Below are 17,480 nucleotides of genomic sequence, written 5' to 3'. Positions count from 1 at the left end.
TAATATATCCTGTTTGGGATTTTCACAAATACTCGTCTCCATATCTGTGAACAAAGGATTATTCAAACACTGAAATTTTTTAGCTGCATCACCCCCATCTTTGACTGTTGGTACTGAGGATCAAATATGAAACAAACCAGGGAAAGGAAACAAAATCAATAAAATGGGAGAGTGAACTTTAAAAACTCCTTTATCCTGCTCAAATAGAACTTATATTCCGGGAAACAACAACATTTTAACCTCTTTTCAAATACAGGCTTTATGATCTATGTAATCGGCACTGGTGTGCTATTCCTTCTCGTCTTTCCTGACCTGTCCACAGCTTTCAGCATAACCAATTTGCTCCATCGCCAGCCTACCCTCCCCCACTCGCCTCATTAACTCTCCATGACATTATCCTAATTTTCATTACATTCCTCCTTGTCCTAATTTGTCAGTGCTTCTCTTCCATTCAGCTTTGGGATGCTCCAAAATTCTATCCTGGGCCCATCATTTTCTTCATTCACATGCTGCAATTCTACAATAAACGTAAAAATGGAGACAACTTCGACATGTAAGCTGATGTTATCTGACTTCATCGTTTTCCATTACCTTCTAGTTCAAGACTGCTGCCATACTAGCTGACTGCTTTAGAGATGAGCTGGAACCTACAAGGAACTTCATGTATCAGGTGAAAACTCCATTCCCTTAGGTTCTTGAAGAGGCTCAACTGCAGTGCCCAATTTGTTTGAGCACAGCTTTGACTCCAACACTGAACCATAATTAAGACTGACTGGTGTAGTGCTGAGGGAACATTGCATAGTGGCAGGTTCAACACAAGTGCAAAGTGCTGTTGGAGCAACAATAACCCATGCACAGATCCTTAGTACAGTCGAAAGAACACAAGAAATAGGAGGAGTAGGCCAGTCAGGCCTTTGAGCCCACTCTGCCATTCAATGAGATTATGGCTGACCTTCTACTTCAACACCATTTTCCTGCACTATCCCCATAACCCTTGACGTTTTTAGTACGTAGAAATCTATCGATCTCAGTCTTGAATATATTCAGCCACTGAGCCTCTAAAGCCCTCTGGGACCGAGAATTCCAAAGATTCATCACTGAGTGAAGAAATTCCTCCTCATCTGATTCCTAAATGGCCTGCCCCTTATTCTGCAACTGTGCCCCCTATTTCTGGACTCCCCAGCCAGGGGAAACATCCTTCCTGCATCTACCCTGTCAAGCCCTGTAAGAGTTTGAATGAGATCACCTCTCATTCTTCTAAACTCCAAGAATAAAGGCCCAATCTATATCATCTTTCATCACAGGACAATCCCTCCATCCCAGGAATTAGTTTGGTGAACCTTCGTTGCACTCCCTCTATGGCAAGTGTATATCTTACCTTAGGTAAGGAGACCAAAACTACAGACAATTCTGCAGGTGTGGTCTCACCAAGGCTCTACATAATTGGAGTAAGACATCTTTACTCCTATACTCAAATCCTCTTCTAATAAAGACAAACATGCCATTATCTCTTGCCCCACCACCCCACCCCGCTTTACTTGCTTAAAAGTTTTCAAATTTCTATTATTTGCCCGTTCTGAAGGGTCATTGACTCGAAACGTTAACTCTGCTTCTCTCTCCACAGATGCTGCCAGACCTGCTGAGTATTTCTTGTCTTTATTTCCAACATACCATTTGCCTTCTTAGTTGCTTGTTGTACCTGCATGTTAGCTTTCAGTAACTCATGAACAAGGACACCCAAGTCCCTTTGAAATTCAACATTTAAGACATACTCTGTATTCTGGTTTTCCTGCCAAAGTGGATAACCTCACATTTCTCCACATTGTATTCCATCTGCCAAATTTTTGCCCACTGGCTTAGTCTCTCCAAATTTACCTGCAGCGTCTTTGCATCCTTTTAACAACTCACACTTCCACCTAGTTTTGTGTCATCTGCAAACTTGGAAATATTACATTTAATCCCCACATCCAAATCATAGATATAGATTGTGAATAGCTGGACCCCAAGCACTGATCCTTGCGGTACCTCACTAGTCACAGCCGGTCAGTCCGAAAATGACCCAATTAACCCTTCTGCTGTTTTCTGTCCATTAACCAGTTCTCAATCCATGCCAGTTATTACCATTCCCCCCAATCCCACATGCTCTAAATTTTGTTTACTAACCTCTTGCGTGGGACCTTATCAAAAGCTTTCTGAAAATCTAAATATACCACATCTCTCCGTTTCCCCTTATCTACTCTGCTAGTTACATCCTCAAAAAACTCCAACAGTTCTGTTAAACATGATTTCCCTTTCCTAAATCCATGTTGACTCTGCCCAATCCTACCAGTATTTTCTACATATCCTGTTACCACATCCTCGGTTATAGATTCCAGCATTTTCCCTACGACTGATGTTAGGCTAACAGGTCTATAGTTCGCCATTTTCTCTCTCCCTCCTTTCTTAAATAGTGGGGTTACATTTGCCATCTTACAATCCACAGGAACCATTCCAAGATCTATAGAATTCTGAAAGATGACCACCAATGCATCTATCATCTCTACAGTCACCTCTTTCAACATGCTGGGATGTAGATCATCAGGTCCAGGGGAATTATCTAGTACTTTTTTTTTTAAATATTAATATCTTTCAGTTCCTCGTTTACACTAGTCCCTTGATTCTCCATTATTTCTGAGAGGTTTTTAGTATTTTCCTCTGTGAAGACAGACATGAGGTATTTGTTTAGTTACTCTGCCGTTTCCCTATTCCCCACTATAAATTCTCCTGACTCCGCTTGTAATGGACCACATTTGTCTTGGCTAATCTTTTCCTTTTTAGGTACCTATCAAAGCTTTTACAGTCCATTTTTATGTTTCTCGCTAGTTTACTCTCATTCTATTTTCCCTTTCTCAAACTTTTTCTTGGTCCTCCTTCGCAGAATTCTGGACATGCTCCCAATCCTCAGGCTTAACGCTTTTTTGGGCAACTTTATACGCCTCTTCTTTTGCTCGAAAATAATCCTTGATTTCTTTCATTAGCCACAGTTGGAACACTTTCCTTGCAGGGTTTTTGTGCATTGAAGGAATTTATTTTTGTTGTAAACTATGTATTAGTTCTTTAAACGTTAGCCATTGCCTGTCTACCATCATATCTCTTAACGTGGTTTCCCAATCCACCATGGCTAATTTTCCCCTCTCATACTTTCGTTGTTAAGATTATAGTGGACTTTATTTACAACTAACAAAATCAATAACCTGCATTTATATAGTATCTTTAATGAAGACACTGCTAAGAATTACCAGTACCACAGCTATGCAGGTGTTAAACATTGGTCCACTGGAGATTAGTAATATGTGAATATCGTAGTGTTGAGAAATGACAAGGAAACACACAGAAGCTAAGTTGTTTGTAAGATGCCCAGCTACTTCTAACTGGGTTATTTTTCTTCAGTGACCAAGTAATACATTCATACCTGTTCCTTTTCATAATGTGCTCAAAAGGTCTCAAGAAGTCCTTTTGGAACCTAAAGTTTGCCAACTCTCCTTTCTCCAAAAACTTCATTGAAAGTTGTCTCAGAGAGTCAACAGCAAAGATAGCAACATCCTCATTTGGATTGCATCCAACCTGTATCAGAATACAAATATATTGTGTTACTCATGCATAATAAAAGTTTTAGCTTTCGGGAAAATACAAGCAGCGTGTCCAACAATTTCTTCATGAATTTAATGGCTTCTTCAAAAAGACCTGCAAAGTGTTTATTGTCCATATAAATGATTCAAATGCTTATATGAACTTTGCACCCTAGCCAAAATGAGAAACCTACTCACAAAGGCAAATTCAACACAACTGTACCTTATTAAAATGGTCTCCAATCACTTCCCAAATTCTTGACCACTGAAGCCTGATTCGACCCATGTTATAGTATGAAATTTCCACAATCTTTTGAAGACTGAACATGCGTGGATGGTGAGGTGAACCCAATTCGTCCATAGACACAGCACACAGCCAATGTACAAAATCAACTGGTGAATTGAAGAAAACATGTTAAGTTTTTCCATAATGCTTTTTAAAGAAAACCCTTATTTTGCATGTGGACAAAATATTGTTTTTTCCCCCTGTAACTGTGTGTCTTTCCCACTCTAATTCTTCTTGTTGCTTTCTCTTTTGCATACTTTGAATCACAATGTATCGGGTTTGTGACTGATTTTTTTCATACCCATTCCACATTATTGTTTCCGTAAGTCTCCATTACTGTCTTTTTTCTCTTCTCCCAATATCTCTGGCTCTTCCACATATTCGTTTACTAATGGACTCAATTTCTATGCCTTATCAAAGTTCATGATACACAGCAATGTTGTAGGAAATCTATAGATGGATACTGCTATTGCTTGGGGAAAGTTTAGCAGAAGTTGGTGTAAGATACAAGAGAGAAACTGACAAGATAAGGCTATGGGCCTAGATAAAAGGAGGAGTGTGGGATCTAGGAATGTTTGGGACTAGGGGGTGGAAAGAACTACAACCTGGCACCTGGGAAAACTTCAGGTGGAGGTGGTCTGGCAGCATTAGGGATGAGGATTAGGCTTCACTGCAGGCATGTCCATGACAACACTTGGGTTCATGTAGCAATGAGAAAAAAAAAACTAAGATTTGCTTTTATATAGCACCTGATCATATTTCTGGAAACAAGACAAAGTGATTTAATTGATTGCATTTCAAACATCAGTCACTGTAACAGACGCTTAGGTGGTAGTCAATTTGCGTACACTAAGATTCCAAAAACACAAAGGAAATGAACGACAAGCTATGCTGTTTTGGCTGGTGTTGGTTGGTTAAGGGACGAATACCAGCCAGAACACTGAGAATTTCCTGCTCTTCTGCAAAAAGAGTCATGATACCTTTGGCATCACCTTGGCTTAACTTCTTAGCCAAAAGACACCATCTCTGCCAATCCCTCAATAAAGGAGTAGAGAGCATCAGCCTAGATTACATGCCCAAGTTCTGAAGTAGGATTTGAACCTACTACTTCTGATAATAGAAAGAGAGCGCAATAAGTGGCACACTAACAGAAACCCAACAGGAAAGTAGCACATGCCTCTGTGCATCTGCAGAAGCACTGATCTTATTGTGCCTCCAAGGTCTTGTCATCTATCACATGGCAGAATGATTCCTGGTTATGCACAGTTTTTAAACTTTTCATCAGGAACATGGAAAATAAACTGTCCACATTGTGACAGTGTATGTACCTGGAGTTCAGAGATGCTATAAGCCCTGGTGTATACATGGTGGTTTTGTGGAAGAGGGAAGAAAATTTCTGGAACGAAGTTTAGGGGTAAATGTAGTTTTTTTTTTGTTGAAGAATTGTGTTAATAAATGTTAGATGAATACAATATAGTGAGTTGGACAAACAGCTGGAAAAGGAGGGAAACAAGTAAGCAACTTATTTGGTTAGATTTGTGGTGCTTGCTGGTTCAGCAGTAATGGCATAGGAAAATAAACTGAACAACTCGATTCCTCAGTTTTCCTCTAGTTACTTATCCCTAAACAGTAACTTGTACTCACTATCTGCTAAGTGAACGGAATAGTTTTTGATTCATTTACTTTTTATTTTATGAATAAGTTAGTGCTGGGGAATGGAAATTTGCCATGTTTACAGCATTAAGCATTTCTAGATAAACTACAGTGCAGTTTTTCCAGGTGCAGAATAAAGCTTCCTCTACTCTGTCCCAACAATATGCCTCAGTCCCAACGCCAGGAGTGCCTGCACTCGTCTCATTTTTACTTTCAGATTGCCAACTATCAAATTAAAGATTGTTCTGTGTTGTTGACCAATTCCTACAAGGAACTGATTAGATACCACACAAACTCATAAAATTGGATCCTCAGAGTCAGCAAACAAAAGGAGACATTTATCTCATCAGTTAGGGTTTGGATTTGAACCCACGTCCATGTTCAAATGATGAAAATTAGTGTTGAACCAATTACCTGTCGAATTCCATGATTCATTTCACATCTAATCATGTGAATTCTGGTTATTGAGTTAACCTTGTGACAAATTACTCAGTACATACACAAAGTAATATAATTATGAATAGCATTCAGGAACATACCAATAGCATTTCCATCTAGTCTTGTTGATCCAGTGAATATCCTGAAATGAAAACAACAAAGAAAACATGACTGACTACTTTGCAAAATTTGTTCCCTTAAACCAGGGGTCAGCAACCCGCAGCTCCACAGCTGCATGCGGCTCCTTAACATTTCATTTGCAGCTCCCAACTTTTATCAGTCGGTTCTCATTTTCATTAAAAAAAACTAGAAATATTAAGTCGAGAGAATATAACTCAAAGAACTAGAAGAACTTTCCTATTGAGTTATTTTATCAATAAAAAGTTTAGATTTTATGCTGTTGGGCTTAAAAATAGCATCTTGAGTTTTTTTGGAAACTATGTGATAATTGTCATCTTTAAAAAAAAAAATCAATGTTTGGAATGCCTTTACAATACAAGCTTCCGGTCGTTGACAGTTTATCCCATTATTTAATCCATAATTGGTTGAAAAATATAGTATTCCCAACTAATACTAGAAATCACTAACAAACAATATTATGGGAAATATAGCTGTAGGCGATTGTTTTCATTTGTTGAACAAATAAGAGCATTGTTGTTATTGTGGGAATCAAAGGTTAACGATGATAAATTTCACAGTTTCAAGTGATTTCCTTAATGAAAAACAGTATTGTACTTGAAATAAACCTGCTTGGGTCATATATCTACAAAATGGTTATCCCAAATCCTTGGTTCGAGGATCAGGTTTTATGGTTGCGACATTACAGTTTCTGATATAGCTGTAAACAAATTATTCTGAACATGCTAGTTAGCTATTTTTGTACCCTGAGAATATATGGCCTGGAAATTATCATTTTTCTGAACATTTTAAGCAAAAATCCTATTTTAGAGATGACTTTACTGACAAAGTTAAAATATAAAAAGCATAATTTAATTTATTACGAAGTCCATTACAAAAACAAGACAACTAAAAAGTTCATTTTTATGAGTAAATTTATGATGTTTTATTCTGAGTAGAAAATTGCTGTGCTGCAAATTTTAATCTTTTTGTGTTATGCCTCTGAACTGTTTGTATTTTAGGCAAATTGCTTAAAAAAGATTGCCAACTTCTGCCTTAAACCAGAGATTCCCAAAGTGGGGGACAAGACCTCACATTGACACTCTGGAGTTGTACCTTTAAAAATGAACACACATCAGTAGAAAGCAGACATAACCAAAAGTTCCACAACTGTATCTGTCTTTACCATGCCTCCATATTAAAATATATTGTACATAGGTGGATGCTGCAATGAGTATACACTCTCACTTCAGATACTAGGGTTCAAATACCAGTCTGATGGTTGGCTATAAGAATAAAAGAATTTGGGGAGATTCAGCAGTTCCAAGTTGACATAGGCTCAACACCACTTGGAAGAAGCACTGAGGGTGGAAAGGACACAGAATGTACTTTGGATGGGGGACATCAATGTCCATCACTGAGTGGCTCGGTAGCACCACTGTGCTGGCAGAATCCTGAAGGACCTACCTACCAAACTGGTCTTCCAGCAGGTGGTGAGAGAACAAACATGCAATAAGCTGCTCACAGATGCTCAGCTTGGGTTTCGCTCAGGTCATTCAGCTCCAGAGCTCATTACAGCCTTGGTCCATACATGGACAAAAGAGCCGAATTTCAGAGGTGAAATGAGTGTGACTGCCCTTGACATCAAACAGCCCTAGCAAAATTGAAGTCAATGGGAATTGGGGGAAAACTCTCCGGTGGTTGCAGTTATATTTAGCACAAAGGAAGATGGTTGTGGAGAGGCCAATTATCTCACCCCAGGACATCTCTGCAGGAGTTCCTCAGAAGTAGTGTTTTAGGCTGAACCATATTCAACTGCTTCATCAATGACCTTTCCTCCAACATAAGGTCAGAAATAGTGATGCTCGCTCATGGCTGCACAGCATTCAGTTGGACCATTCACAACTCCTCAGATACGGAGTCCATGTTTGCATGCAGCAAGACCTGAACAACATTCAGGCTTGGGCTGATAAGTGGCAAGTAACATTCACACCACAAAAGTACCAGCCATCTCCAACAAGAGAGGACCAAACCATCTCCCTTAGACATTCAATGGCATTACCATCACTGAATCCCCCACCATCAACATCTCGCAAGTTACCACTGACCAGACACTGCACTGGATTAGCCATGTACATACTACAGCTACAAGAGCAGGTCAGAGGTTGGAAATTCTGCAGCAAGTAACTCACCTCCTGACTCCCCATACTTTTCTACCATCTACAAGGTAGAAGTCAGGAGTTGGATGGAATACTCTCCACTTGTCTGGATGAGTGCAGCTCCAACAACACTCAAGAGGCTTGACACCATCCAGGACAAAGTAGCCTGCTTGATCGGCACCCGACCTACCAAATCAAATAGTCATTCCCTTCACTGCCGGTACACAGTGGCAGCAGTGTGCACCATCAACAAGATGGAATGCAGCAACTCGCCAAGGCTCCCTTCCAAACCAGTGACCTCTACCAGCTAGAAGGACAAGGGCAGAAGATGCATGGGAACACCACCTGGTCACATACCATCCTGACGTGGAACTATATCACCACTCCCTCAATGTCGCCAGTCTAAAATCCTAGAACGCTCTCCGTGACAGCACTGTGGGTGTACCTACACCACAAGGACTGTAGCAGTTCAAGGTGGCTCACAAACATCTCAAGGACAATTAGAAATGTGCAATAAATGCTGGCCTTGCCTGGAACACTCACATCCCACAAACAAATAAAAAATAACCAATTGGCACTGCTTTGGTTATTTTATTTAGAGAGCATACAGGATTGCTCAATTGCACAATGCCATAATTTCATACTGCATTGCATGAATCGCTCTTTTGTAATTATTAATGCAGAGGAGAGGCTTTACAATACTTAACCTGGGAGTGCTTCATCCTGACACTGTGGGCAAGGTTTAATCCACGTCACGCCGTTTCTGACACTGGAACCGGAAGTGAACGGTACATCTGTTCCCTCCCTTTTTACCGGTTCCCACATGATTACAATTGAAATTCAAAGCCCCGGCGGCAGGCTTGGAAGACAAGTGCAATGACGCAGCAGGGAACGCTTTTCATTGGCGTAACCCAGCATCAGTCACAAAGAATCACACAGAACTGTTACAGCGCAGAAGGAGGCCATTTGGCCCATTGTGTCTGTACTGGCTCTCCCAATGAGCAATTCACCCAATGTCATTTCCCCACCTTCTCCCTGTAACCCTGCACATTCTTCCTGGTCAGATAACAATCTAATGCCCTTTTGAAAATCTCGACTGAACCTACCTCCACCACACTCTCAGGCAATACATTCCAGACCTTAACCACTCGCTGTGTGAAATTTTTTTTTCTCATGTCACTTTTGCTCCTTTTGCCAATCACTTTAAATCTGTGCCCTCTCATCCTCGATCCTTTCATGAGTGTCAACAGTTTTTCCCTATCCCCTAATGATTTTGAATACCTCTATCAAATCTCCTCTCAGCCTTCTCCAAGGAAAACAGTCTCAACTTCTCCAATCCATCTTCATACCTGATGTTCCTCATCCCTGGAAATTCTGTACTCTCTCCAATGCCTTCACATCTTTCCTAAGGTGTGGTGCCCGGAATTGGATGCAATACTTCAGTTGAGACCAAACTACTGTCTTATACAAGTTCAACATACTTCCTTGCTCTTGTACACTATGCCCTTACTAATAAAGCCTACGATACCGCATGCTGTATTAACCACTCTCTCAACTTGTCCTGCTACCATCAATGACTTATGCACATATACCCCCAGGTTAGAGTCATACCCTTCATCTTATATGGTCTCTCCATGTTCTTCCTACCAAAACAAATCACTTCACATTTGTCCGCATTGAACTTCATCTGTTACTTGTCTGCCCATTACGCCAACTTGTCTATGTCCTTTGGACATTTTATACTATCCTCCTCACACAATTGTTCCAAGTTTCATGTCATCTGCAAATTTTGAAATTGTGCTCTGTGCACCAAGGTCTAGATCACTAATATATACCAGGAAGAGCAAGGGTCCCAACACTGACCCCTGGGGAGCTCCAATACAAACATTCCTTCAGCCCAAAACACATCCATTGACCACTATTCTCCATTCCCTGTCACTCAGCCAATTTTGTACCAATGTTGCTACTGTCCCTTTTATTCCATAAGCTTCAACTTTGCTCACAAGTCTGTGCATGGTAGTGTATCAAATGCCTTTTGAAAGTCCATGTACACCACATCAACAGCACATCAACCCTCTCTCATCTCTTCAAACAAGTCCAGCAAGTTAGTTAAACATGATTTTCCCTTAATTAATCCAGGCTGGCTTTCATTAATAAACCTGCATTTGTCCAAGTGATGATTAATTTGGTCCTGAATTATTGCTTCTAAAAGTTTCCCCACCATTGAAGTTAAACTAACTGGCCTGTAGTTGTTGGGCTTATCTTTGCATCCTTTTTTGAACAAGGGTAACATTTGCAATTCTCCAGTACTCTGGCACCACGCGAGTCAAAGACTGGAAAATTATGGCCAGTGCCTCCACAATTACCACTCTACTTTCCTCAGTATCCTTGGATGTATCTCATCCAACCCTGATGCTTTATCAACTTTAAGTATAGACAGCCTAATACTTCCTACTTATCAATTTCAAATCCTTCTAATGCATTCATTACCTCCTCTTTCATGGGACTTGGGTAACATCTTATTCCTTGGCAAAGACAGATGCAAAGTATTCATTCAATACCACAGCTATTCCCCCGCCTCCATGCGTAAATCCCTCTTTTGGTCCCGAATTGGTCGTAGCCCACCTTTTACTATTTATATGCCTATAGAATACTTTGGGATTCCTTTTATGTTAGCTACCAGTCTCCTTTCACACTTGCTCTTTGCATCTCTTATTTGCATTTTCACTTCCCCTCTGAACCTTCTATATTCAGCCTGGTTCTCCATTGTATTATATACCTGACATCAATCATAAGCACACTTTTTCTTCATCTCTATCGCAGAAGCAGAAGTGAGAAGCATCATGTACCAGTCAGGTTATAAATTAGTCTTCAGCACAGAGAGACTCTTCAGCACGACTATATATAAAAGCAAAATACTGTGGATGCTGGAAATCTGAAATAAAAACAAGAAATGCTGGAATCACTCAGCAGGTCTGGCAGCATCTGTGGAAAGAGAAGCAGAGTTAACGTTCTGGGTCAGTGACCCTTCATCGGAACTGGATGAAGGGTCACTGACCCGAAACGTTAACTCTGCTTCTCTTTCCACAGATGCTGCCAGACCTGCTGAGTGATTCCAGCATTTCTTGTTTTTATCTTCAGCACGACTGTTTGTCTTTGAGGAAATTATTCAACTTTTTCTTTTACCCTCACCCATTCTCTCACCTCTCCAACACCCATCACCACCTCCCTTTGTAATTATTTTATTTCATTCATCACCAACACCACCATGTCTGCTAGCAGGCAGAGATCAGCCCCATGGTACAGTGATGCCTCCCTACAGGTTCTCCTCCAGGCCAGAGAAAGTCAGGAGGCCTTCTTTCCTGCAGATGGCAGGGTTTTGTAGTAATTGGGCAGTCAACCTTTATGCGCTCTGATCTGCATTCCACCACTTTAGCCATGGTCTCTGTGCAACAGTGGTTAGACGATAGGAAGATGAGGCACCAGGACCTTCTTCCAGGTGCTCCTGCCCCTCAGGGAGACAGGCAGCTGCCATTGCGCACCCTGATGGAGGAGGAGTGTGTGCCAACTGTCCCGGGGCTGCCTTCTCAGGACACCTGCAGGCTGAGCTGCATCTCCTCATCCCCCATGACACTGACCTCCACCAACCCCACCACCCACTACACCTCCAAAAGGCAAGGCCAAGGGGGATATTGCTGAACCACTGCCGGAGATCCCCAGCAGAATGGAGCCCTCAAGGCCCCATACCTACAGAGGACACCCGCCACAGTCATCCAAGGCACACCACACTGAGCAGACTGCCTCCACCTCAACTGCTGATGTCAGGGTAGCACCAAGACATTCTGGTTGGAAGTGGAAAATTAAGGAATTCTGAGCAGTAAGGGGACATGGGTGTTTCACCAAAAAATATCATAATTTACAAATAATGTACAATATAACTTTGCTTTATTTGCATGTAGATAAAAATTTATCTCAAATCTAAATCAGGGGACACAATCACTGACCAACGCAAGCAAATAGACCGCTGGGTGGAACACTACCTAGAACTGTACTCCAGGGAAAATGTCGTCATTGAGACCGCCCTCAATGCAACCCTGTCTCTGCCAGTCATGGATGAGCTGGACGTACAGCCAAAATCGGAACTCAGTGATGCCACTGACTCTCTAGCCAGCGGAAAAGCCCCTGGGAAGGACGGCATTACCCCTGAAATCATCAAGAGTGCCAAACCTGCTATACTTTCAGCTCTGCACGAACTGCTTTGCCTGTGCTGGGATGAGAAAGCAGTACCACAGGACATGCGCGATGCCAATATCATCATCCTCCATAAGAACAATGGTGACCGCGGTGACTGCAACAACTACCGTGGAATCTCCCTGCTCAGCATAGTGGGGAAAGTCTTCACTCGTGTCGCTTTAAACAGGCTCCAGAAGCTGGCTGAGCGTGTCTACCCTGAGGCACAGTGTGGCTTTCGAGCAGAGAGAGATCCACCATTGACATGCTGTTCTCCCTTCGCCAGCTACAGGAGAAATGCCGTGAACAGATGTCCCTCTACGTTGCTTTCATTGATCTCACCAAAGCCTTTGACCTCATCAGCAGGAGTGGTCTCTTCAGACTACTAGAAAAGATTGGATGCCCACCAAAGCTACTAAGTATCATCACCTCATTCCATGACAATATGAAAGGCACAATTCAGCATAGCGGCACCTCATCAGACCCCTTTCCAATCCTGAGTGGCGTGAAACAGGGCTGTGTTCTCGCACCTACACTGTTTGGGATCATCTTCTCCCTGCTGCTCTCACATGCATTCAAGTTCTAAGAAGGAATTTTCCTCCACAAAAGATCGGGGGCAGGTTGTTCAACCTTGCCCATCTAAAAGCGAAGATCAAAGTACGGAAAGTCCTCATCAGGGAACTCCTCTTTGCTGACGATGCTGCATTAACATCTCACACTGAAGAGTGTCTGCAGAGACTCATCGACAGGTTTGCCTGCAATGAATTTGGCTTAACCATCAGCCTCAAGAAAACGATCATAATGGGACAGGACGTCAGAAATGCCCCATCTATCAATATCGGCGACCACACTCTGGAAGTGGTTCAAGAGTTCACCTACCTGGGCTCAACTATCACCAGTAACCTGTCTCTTGATGCAGAATTAAACAAGCGCATGGGAAAGGCTTCCTCTGCTATGTCCAGACTAGCCAAGAGAGTGTGGGAAAATGGTGCACTGACAAAACACAAAAGTCCAAGTGTATCAAGCCTGTGTCCTCAGTACCTTGCTCTATGGCAGCGAGGCCTGGACAACGTATGTCAGCCAAGAGCGATGTCTCAATTCATTCCATCTTCGCTGCCTCCGGAAAATCCTTGGCATCAGGTGGCAGGACTGTATCTCCAACACAGAAGTCCTCGAGGCGGCCAACATCCCCAGCATATACACCCTACTAAGCCAGCGGCGCCTGAGATGGCTTGGCCATGTGAGCCGCATGGAAGATGGCAGGATCCCCAAGGACACATTGTACAGCGAGCTTGTCACTGGTACCAGACCCGCCGGCCGTCCATGGCTCCGCTTTAAAGACGTCTGCAAACGCGACATGAAGTCCTGTGACATTGATCACAAGTCGTGGGAGTCAGTTGCCAGCGATTGCCAGAGCTGGCGGGCAACCATAAAGGCGGGGCTAAAGCGTGGCGAGTCGAAGAGACTTAGCAGTTGGCAGGAAAAAAGACAGAAGCGCAAGGAGAGAGCCAACTGTGCAACAGCCCCGACAACCAATTTTATCTGCAGCACCTGTGGAAGAGTCTATCACTCTAGAATTGGCCTTTATAGCCACTCCAGGCGCTGCTGCACAAACCACTGACCATCTCCAGGCGCTTACCCATTGTCTCTCGAGACAAGGAGGCCAAAGAAGATGATAAAAATTTAGTACAATATAATGATTTTGCTTTACTTGTAGATAATCATCATTTCCTGGGAGTAGCTTAGTCAGAGAGCTAAATGTAATGAGTTGCCTCATAGTCGGCATCCTTTGATGGTTACAGAGGAATAACAGACATTGCCTTCATTGTGGAAGCTGTTTTGTCTTTGTGTTTGCTCCTCACTGAAAGTTATTGTGAGTTTGCAGTTTTAATCTGTAGAGTCTGTGGGTCATGGCTTAGCATGCCGACTCAGCTGGCCATCCCTTCTATGCATTTTTCAGGGGATTGGCCATGCATATTCAATTAGGATAACAGCAATGTTGCTGGTGTACACAAAGCACTATGAAGATGCAACTGGATCTGAACTTGTGCTCATAGTAGGATGGTGGACATGTGTCTAAGAGTGGCACAGATTTCCTCCATAAGCAGACTGACTAGCGAGTATGTTTAACAAGGCTCCGCTCCCTGTGCAAGTGTAGATGGCAGAGGACGCAGTTTATGAGCTTGCACTGCAAGGGAGGCTGGCATGGGTAGGTCTGCATCCCAGGAAGGAAATGGAGTTCAGGCGACGGGTGGCAACGTTTGTAGGGTGCTCCCTGGTATCCCACGCACATCCCTCCATGGCCTGACACCCAGTGAAGGGTCATTCACATTTGTGGCCTCCTCCTCCCACACATCCAAATGATCCTCAGCTGCTCCTCCCTCTTGTCCTGTTGCAACAGATCTCCACCTTCCAAGGCCAGGTTGTGCAGCACACAGCGGATGATGACCATTCGTGACACCCTCTGTAATGTACCCTGCAGAGCCCCTCCAGAACTGTCAAGGCAATTGAATTGCATTTTCAGCACGACAATGGTGTGATTGATGATGGCTCTGGTGGAGCCATAAGCTGCATCGGTTCCATTCTTCTGCTGAGCTCTGGGGCTGCCTCATTGGTGTCATCAACTATGTCCGCAGAGGAAAGCGCTTGTCACCCAGGATTCAGCCGTCACCCTGGGCTGGGGCCTCAAAAATATGTGGATGCTGTGAGTTGTGCCAAATGTATGCCTTGAGACAGTTCCCTGGGAAACGAGCACAGACCTGCACAATTCTTCACCTGTGGTCACAGACCAGTTTCACATTCAAAAAGTGAAAGCTTTTGCAATTCCCAAATGCAGCAGCCTGGTCGCAGGAAACTCTGATGGCCACATGATTGCAGTCTACAAAAACGACTGATGGCCCCGATGGCCAATGACCTCACCGCCTGGCTGCCCTCATCTGTGGAGAAATGAATGAAGTCATTGGCATGATGGAAGAGGGCATTGGTCACCTCCTTTGTGCACCTGTGTGGCAGCCTGTGCTATGCCACATGTGTTGTTCATGAGTCCTGGAATGTATCGCTGGATTTAAAAAAAGTGATTGCCGCTGTCACTTGAAGGTCCGCTGGCATAGGGATCCCACCAAATCTATGTGGCAGCAGGTCTTGTTCAATGACCCCACATATCTCAATGACCATTTCCCATGGAATCCTCAGTCTTTTCTGATATAACCTCTGTGACATCGAAAGATTGTTCGTCCTTGTCCTGAGAAAGTGTTTACACACCAGTGCCCACCTTCCAGGAAGCCTTCCATAGATGGTTCCATTCTGTACAGCCTCCCCCTCTTGTGCTGCCTGCTGCTGGTATAGCAGCCTCCGCTGTTGCACTCCTCTTGTCCCCGAGGTTGTAAGCAGATTCGGTGAATGATACCCATGTTATTGCAGCGATACCAGACTAAGACAGACAGTGATCTGAGAACATATTTGTCTATGACCTTCATCTATTGTACTTATGAGCAGCTAAGTTTCTCAGGTCATGTCCATCCACCGAACATAGGCCTCCTCCCAATTTGAGCTGCACTCATGGCATGCCCACATGCGTTTCCATCTCTATTTGCAAAATGGTGCTTGTAAAGTTCCAGGCCACAGCCTGCACGTTTCAACCTCCTCCTGTCACCTTTACTCTTGTCCCCATCACCCTTGACTCACCCAGCATTACCATGACCTTTCCCCCATAACCCTTGAGCCTCACCCCATTCAACTGATCCCAGTAACAATTGACCTTGACATGCCATCTCTTCCCTCTATGCCGACACCCATTCCCATCGAGATGCCTACTCTGACCCCAACTCTTCCTGTCATCATCCCCACCCTACCTGACCTTCCATTACCCACCCCAACACTGGACCTGCCCCCCTACCAAATCACACTACCCATGTGAATGACAGTTCGCTCTGCCAACCAGCACCCAGAGTTCCTCCACAGGAGCCCCATGTAGACAGTACTGACACTTCCCGGCATCTTAAATAATTCTGAATAACACTTTCTTTGATCTTATGCCAACTCAGCATCAAAAATAATTTAAAATACAACTGACAACAGTTTAGCAAGATATTACAATTGAGACACAAAACGTCCAAAATTTATTAGAGGTTCTTTTACCTGTCCACTGCAACAACTACACTTTGTGAGCTGGTCTCTCCCACAGATTCCTGAATACTGGCTATTTGTTTTTTATCCACAGTGCCACCAAAGGTACCTGTAATTAAAACAAAGACACAAAATCAAAATTATGCACACTTCAGAGATAGGCACCCAACTCCTAATGTCTTCTCCTCCGGCTTGGCATTTTTTTTTTTAATTCATGGGATGTAGGTGTCACTGGCTAGGCCAGCATTTATTGCCCATCCCTAACTGCCCTCGAGAAGGTGGTGGTGAGCTACCTTCGTGAATCGCTGCAGTCCATGTGAGTTAGGTACACCCACAGTGCTGAAGGGAGTTCCAGGATTTTGACCCAGCGACAGTGAAGGAACAGCGATACAATTCCAAGTCAGGATGGTGTGTGACCTGGAGGGGAACTTGCAGGTGGTGGTGTTCCCATGCATTTGCTGCCCTTATCCTTCTAGTTGATAGGACAATGTCGAAAGGGCTGGATTTGTCGTTGTCGTTTCCAGTGTCTAGGTTGATGCTGGGGGTGGTCCGTCTGGTTTCATTCTTTTTTATTGACTTCGTCGTGGTTAGATACAACTCAGTGGCTTGCAAGGCCATTTCAGAGGGCATGTAAGAGTCAACCACATCGCTGTGGGTCTGGAGTCACATGTAGGCCAGACCAGGTAAGGACAGCAGAATTCCTTCCCTAAAGGACATTAGTGAATCAGATGGGTTTTTACAACAATCGACAATGGTTTCATGGCCATCGTTAGACTAGCTTTTAATTCCAGATTTATTATTTATTTCCCTTGCACCTCTGCCAAGCACTGCAGGATGTTTTTGTTTGTCGCTAGCAATGGGAGT

The 17,480-nt window shown here is 43.3% G+C and overlaps 1 protein-coding gene across 3 annotated transcripts in view; it reads right to left on the bottom strand.

Annotated features, from left to right (window-relative positions):
- Nucleotides 1–17,480, bottom strand: part of LOC137378141 (brefeldin A-inhibited guanine nucleotide-exchange protein 2-like) — a 155,070-nt gene that overhangs the window by 37,880 nt on the left and 99,710 nt on the right. For all 3 annotated transcript variants that reach the window (XM_068048260.1, XM_068048261.1, XM_068048262.1), the window contains 4 exons: nucleotides 16,629–16,725; nucleotides 6,087–6,127; nucleotides 3,832–4,001; nucleotides 3,452–3,603 (listed from right to left, as the gene is read on the bottom strand). In XM_068048260.1, the coding sequence (XP_067904361.1) occupies nucleotides 3,452–3,603; nucleotides 3,832–4,001; nucleotides 6,087–6,127; nucleotides 16,629–16,725 (460 nt within the window). The remainder of the gene's footprint in view (nucleotides 1–3,451; nucleotides 3,604–3,831; nucleotides 4,002–6,086; nucleotides 6,128–16,628; nucleotides 16,726–17,480) is intronic.

The sequence above is a fragment of the Heterodontus francisci genome, chromosome 16 (assembly GCF_036365525.1).
Source record: "Heterodontus francisci isolate sHetFra1 chromosome 16, sHetFra1.hap1, whole genome shotgun sequence".
Lineage (NCBI taxonomy): Eukaryota > Metazoa > Chordata > Chondrichthyes > Heterodontiformes > Heterodontidae > Heterodontus > Heterodontus francisci.
Note: the sequence above shows the minus strand (reverse complement) of the source record. Positions and strands in the feature narration are given on the sequence as shown.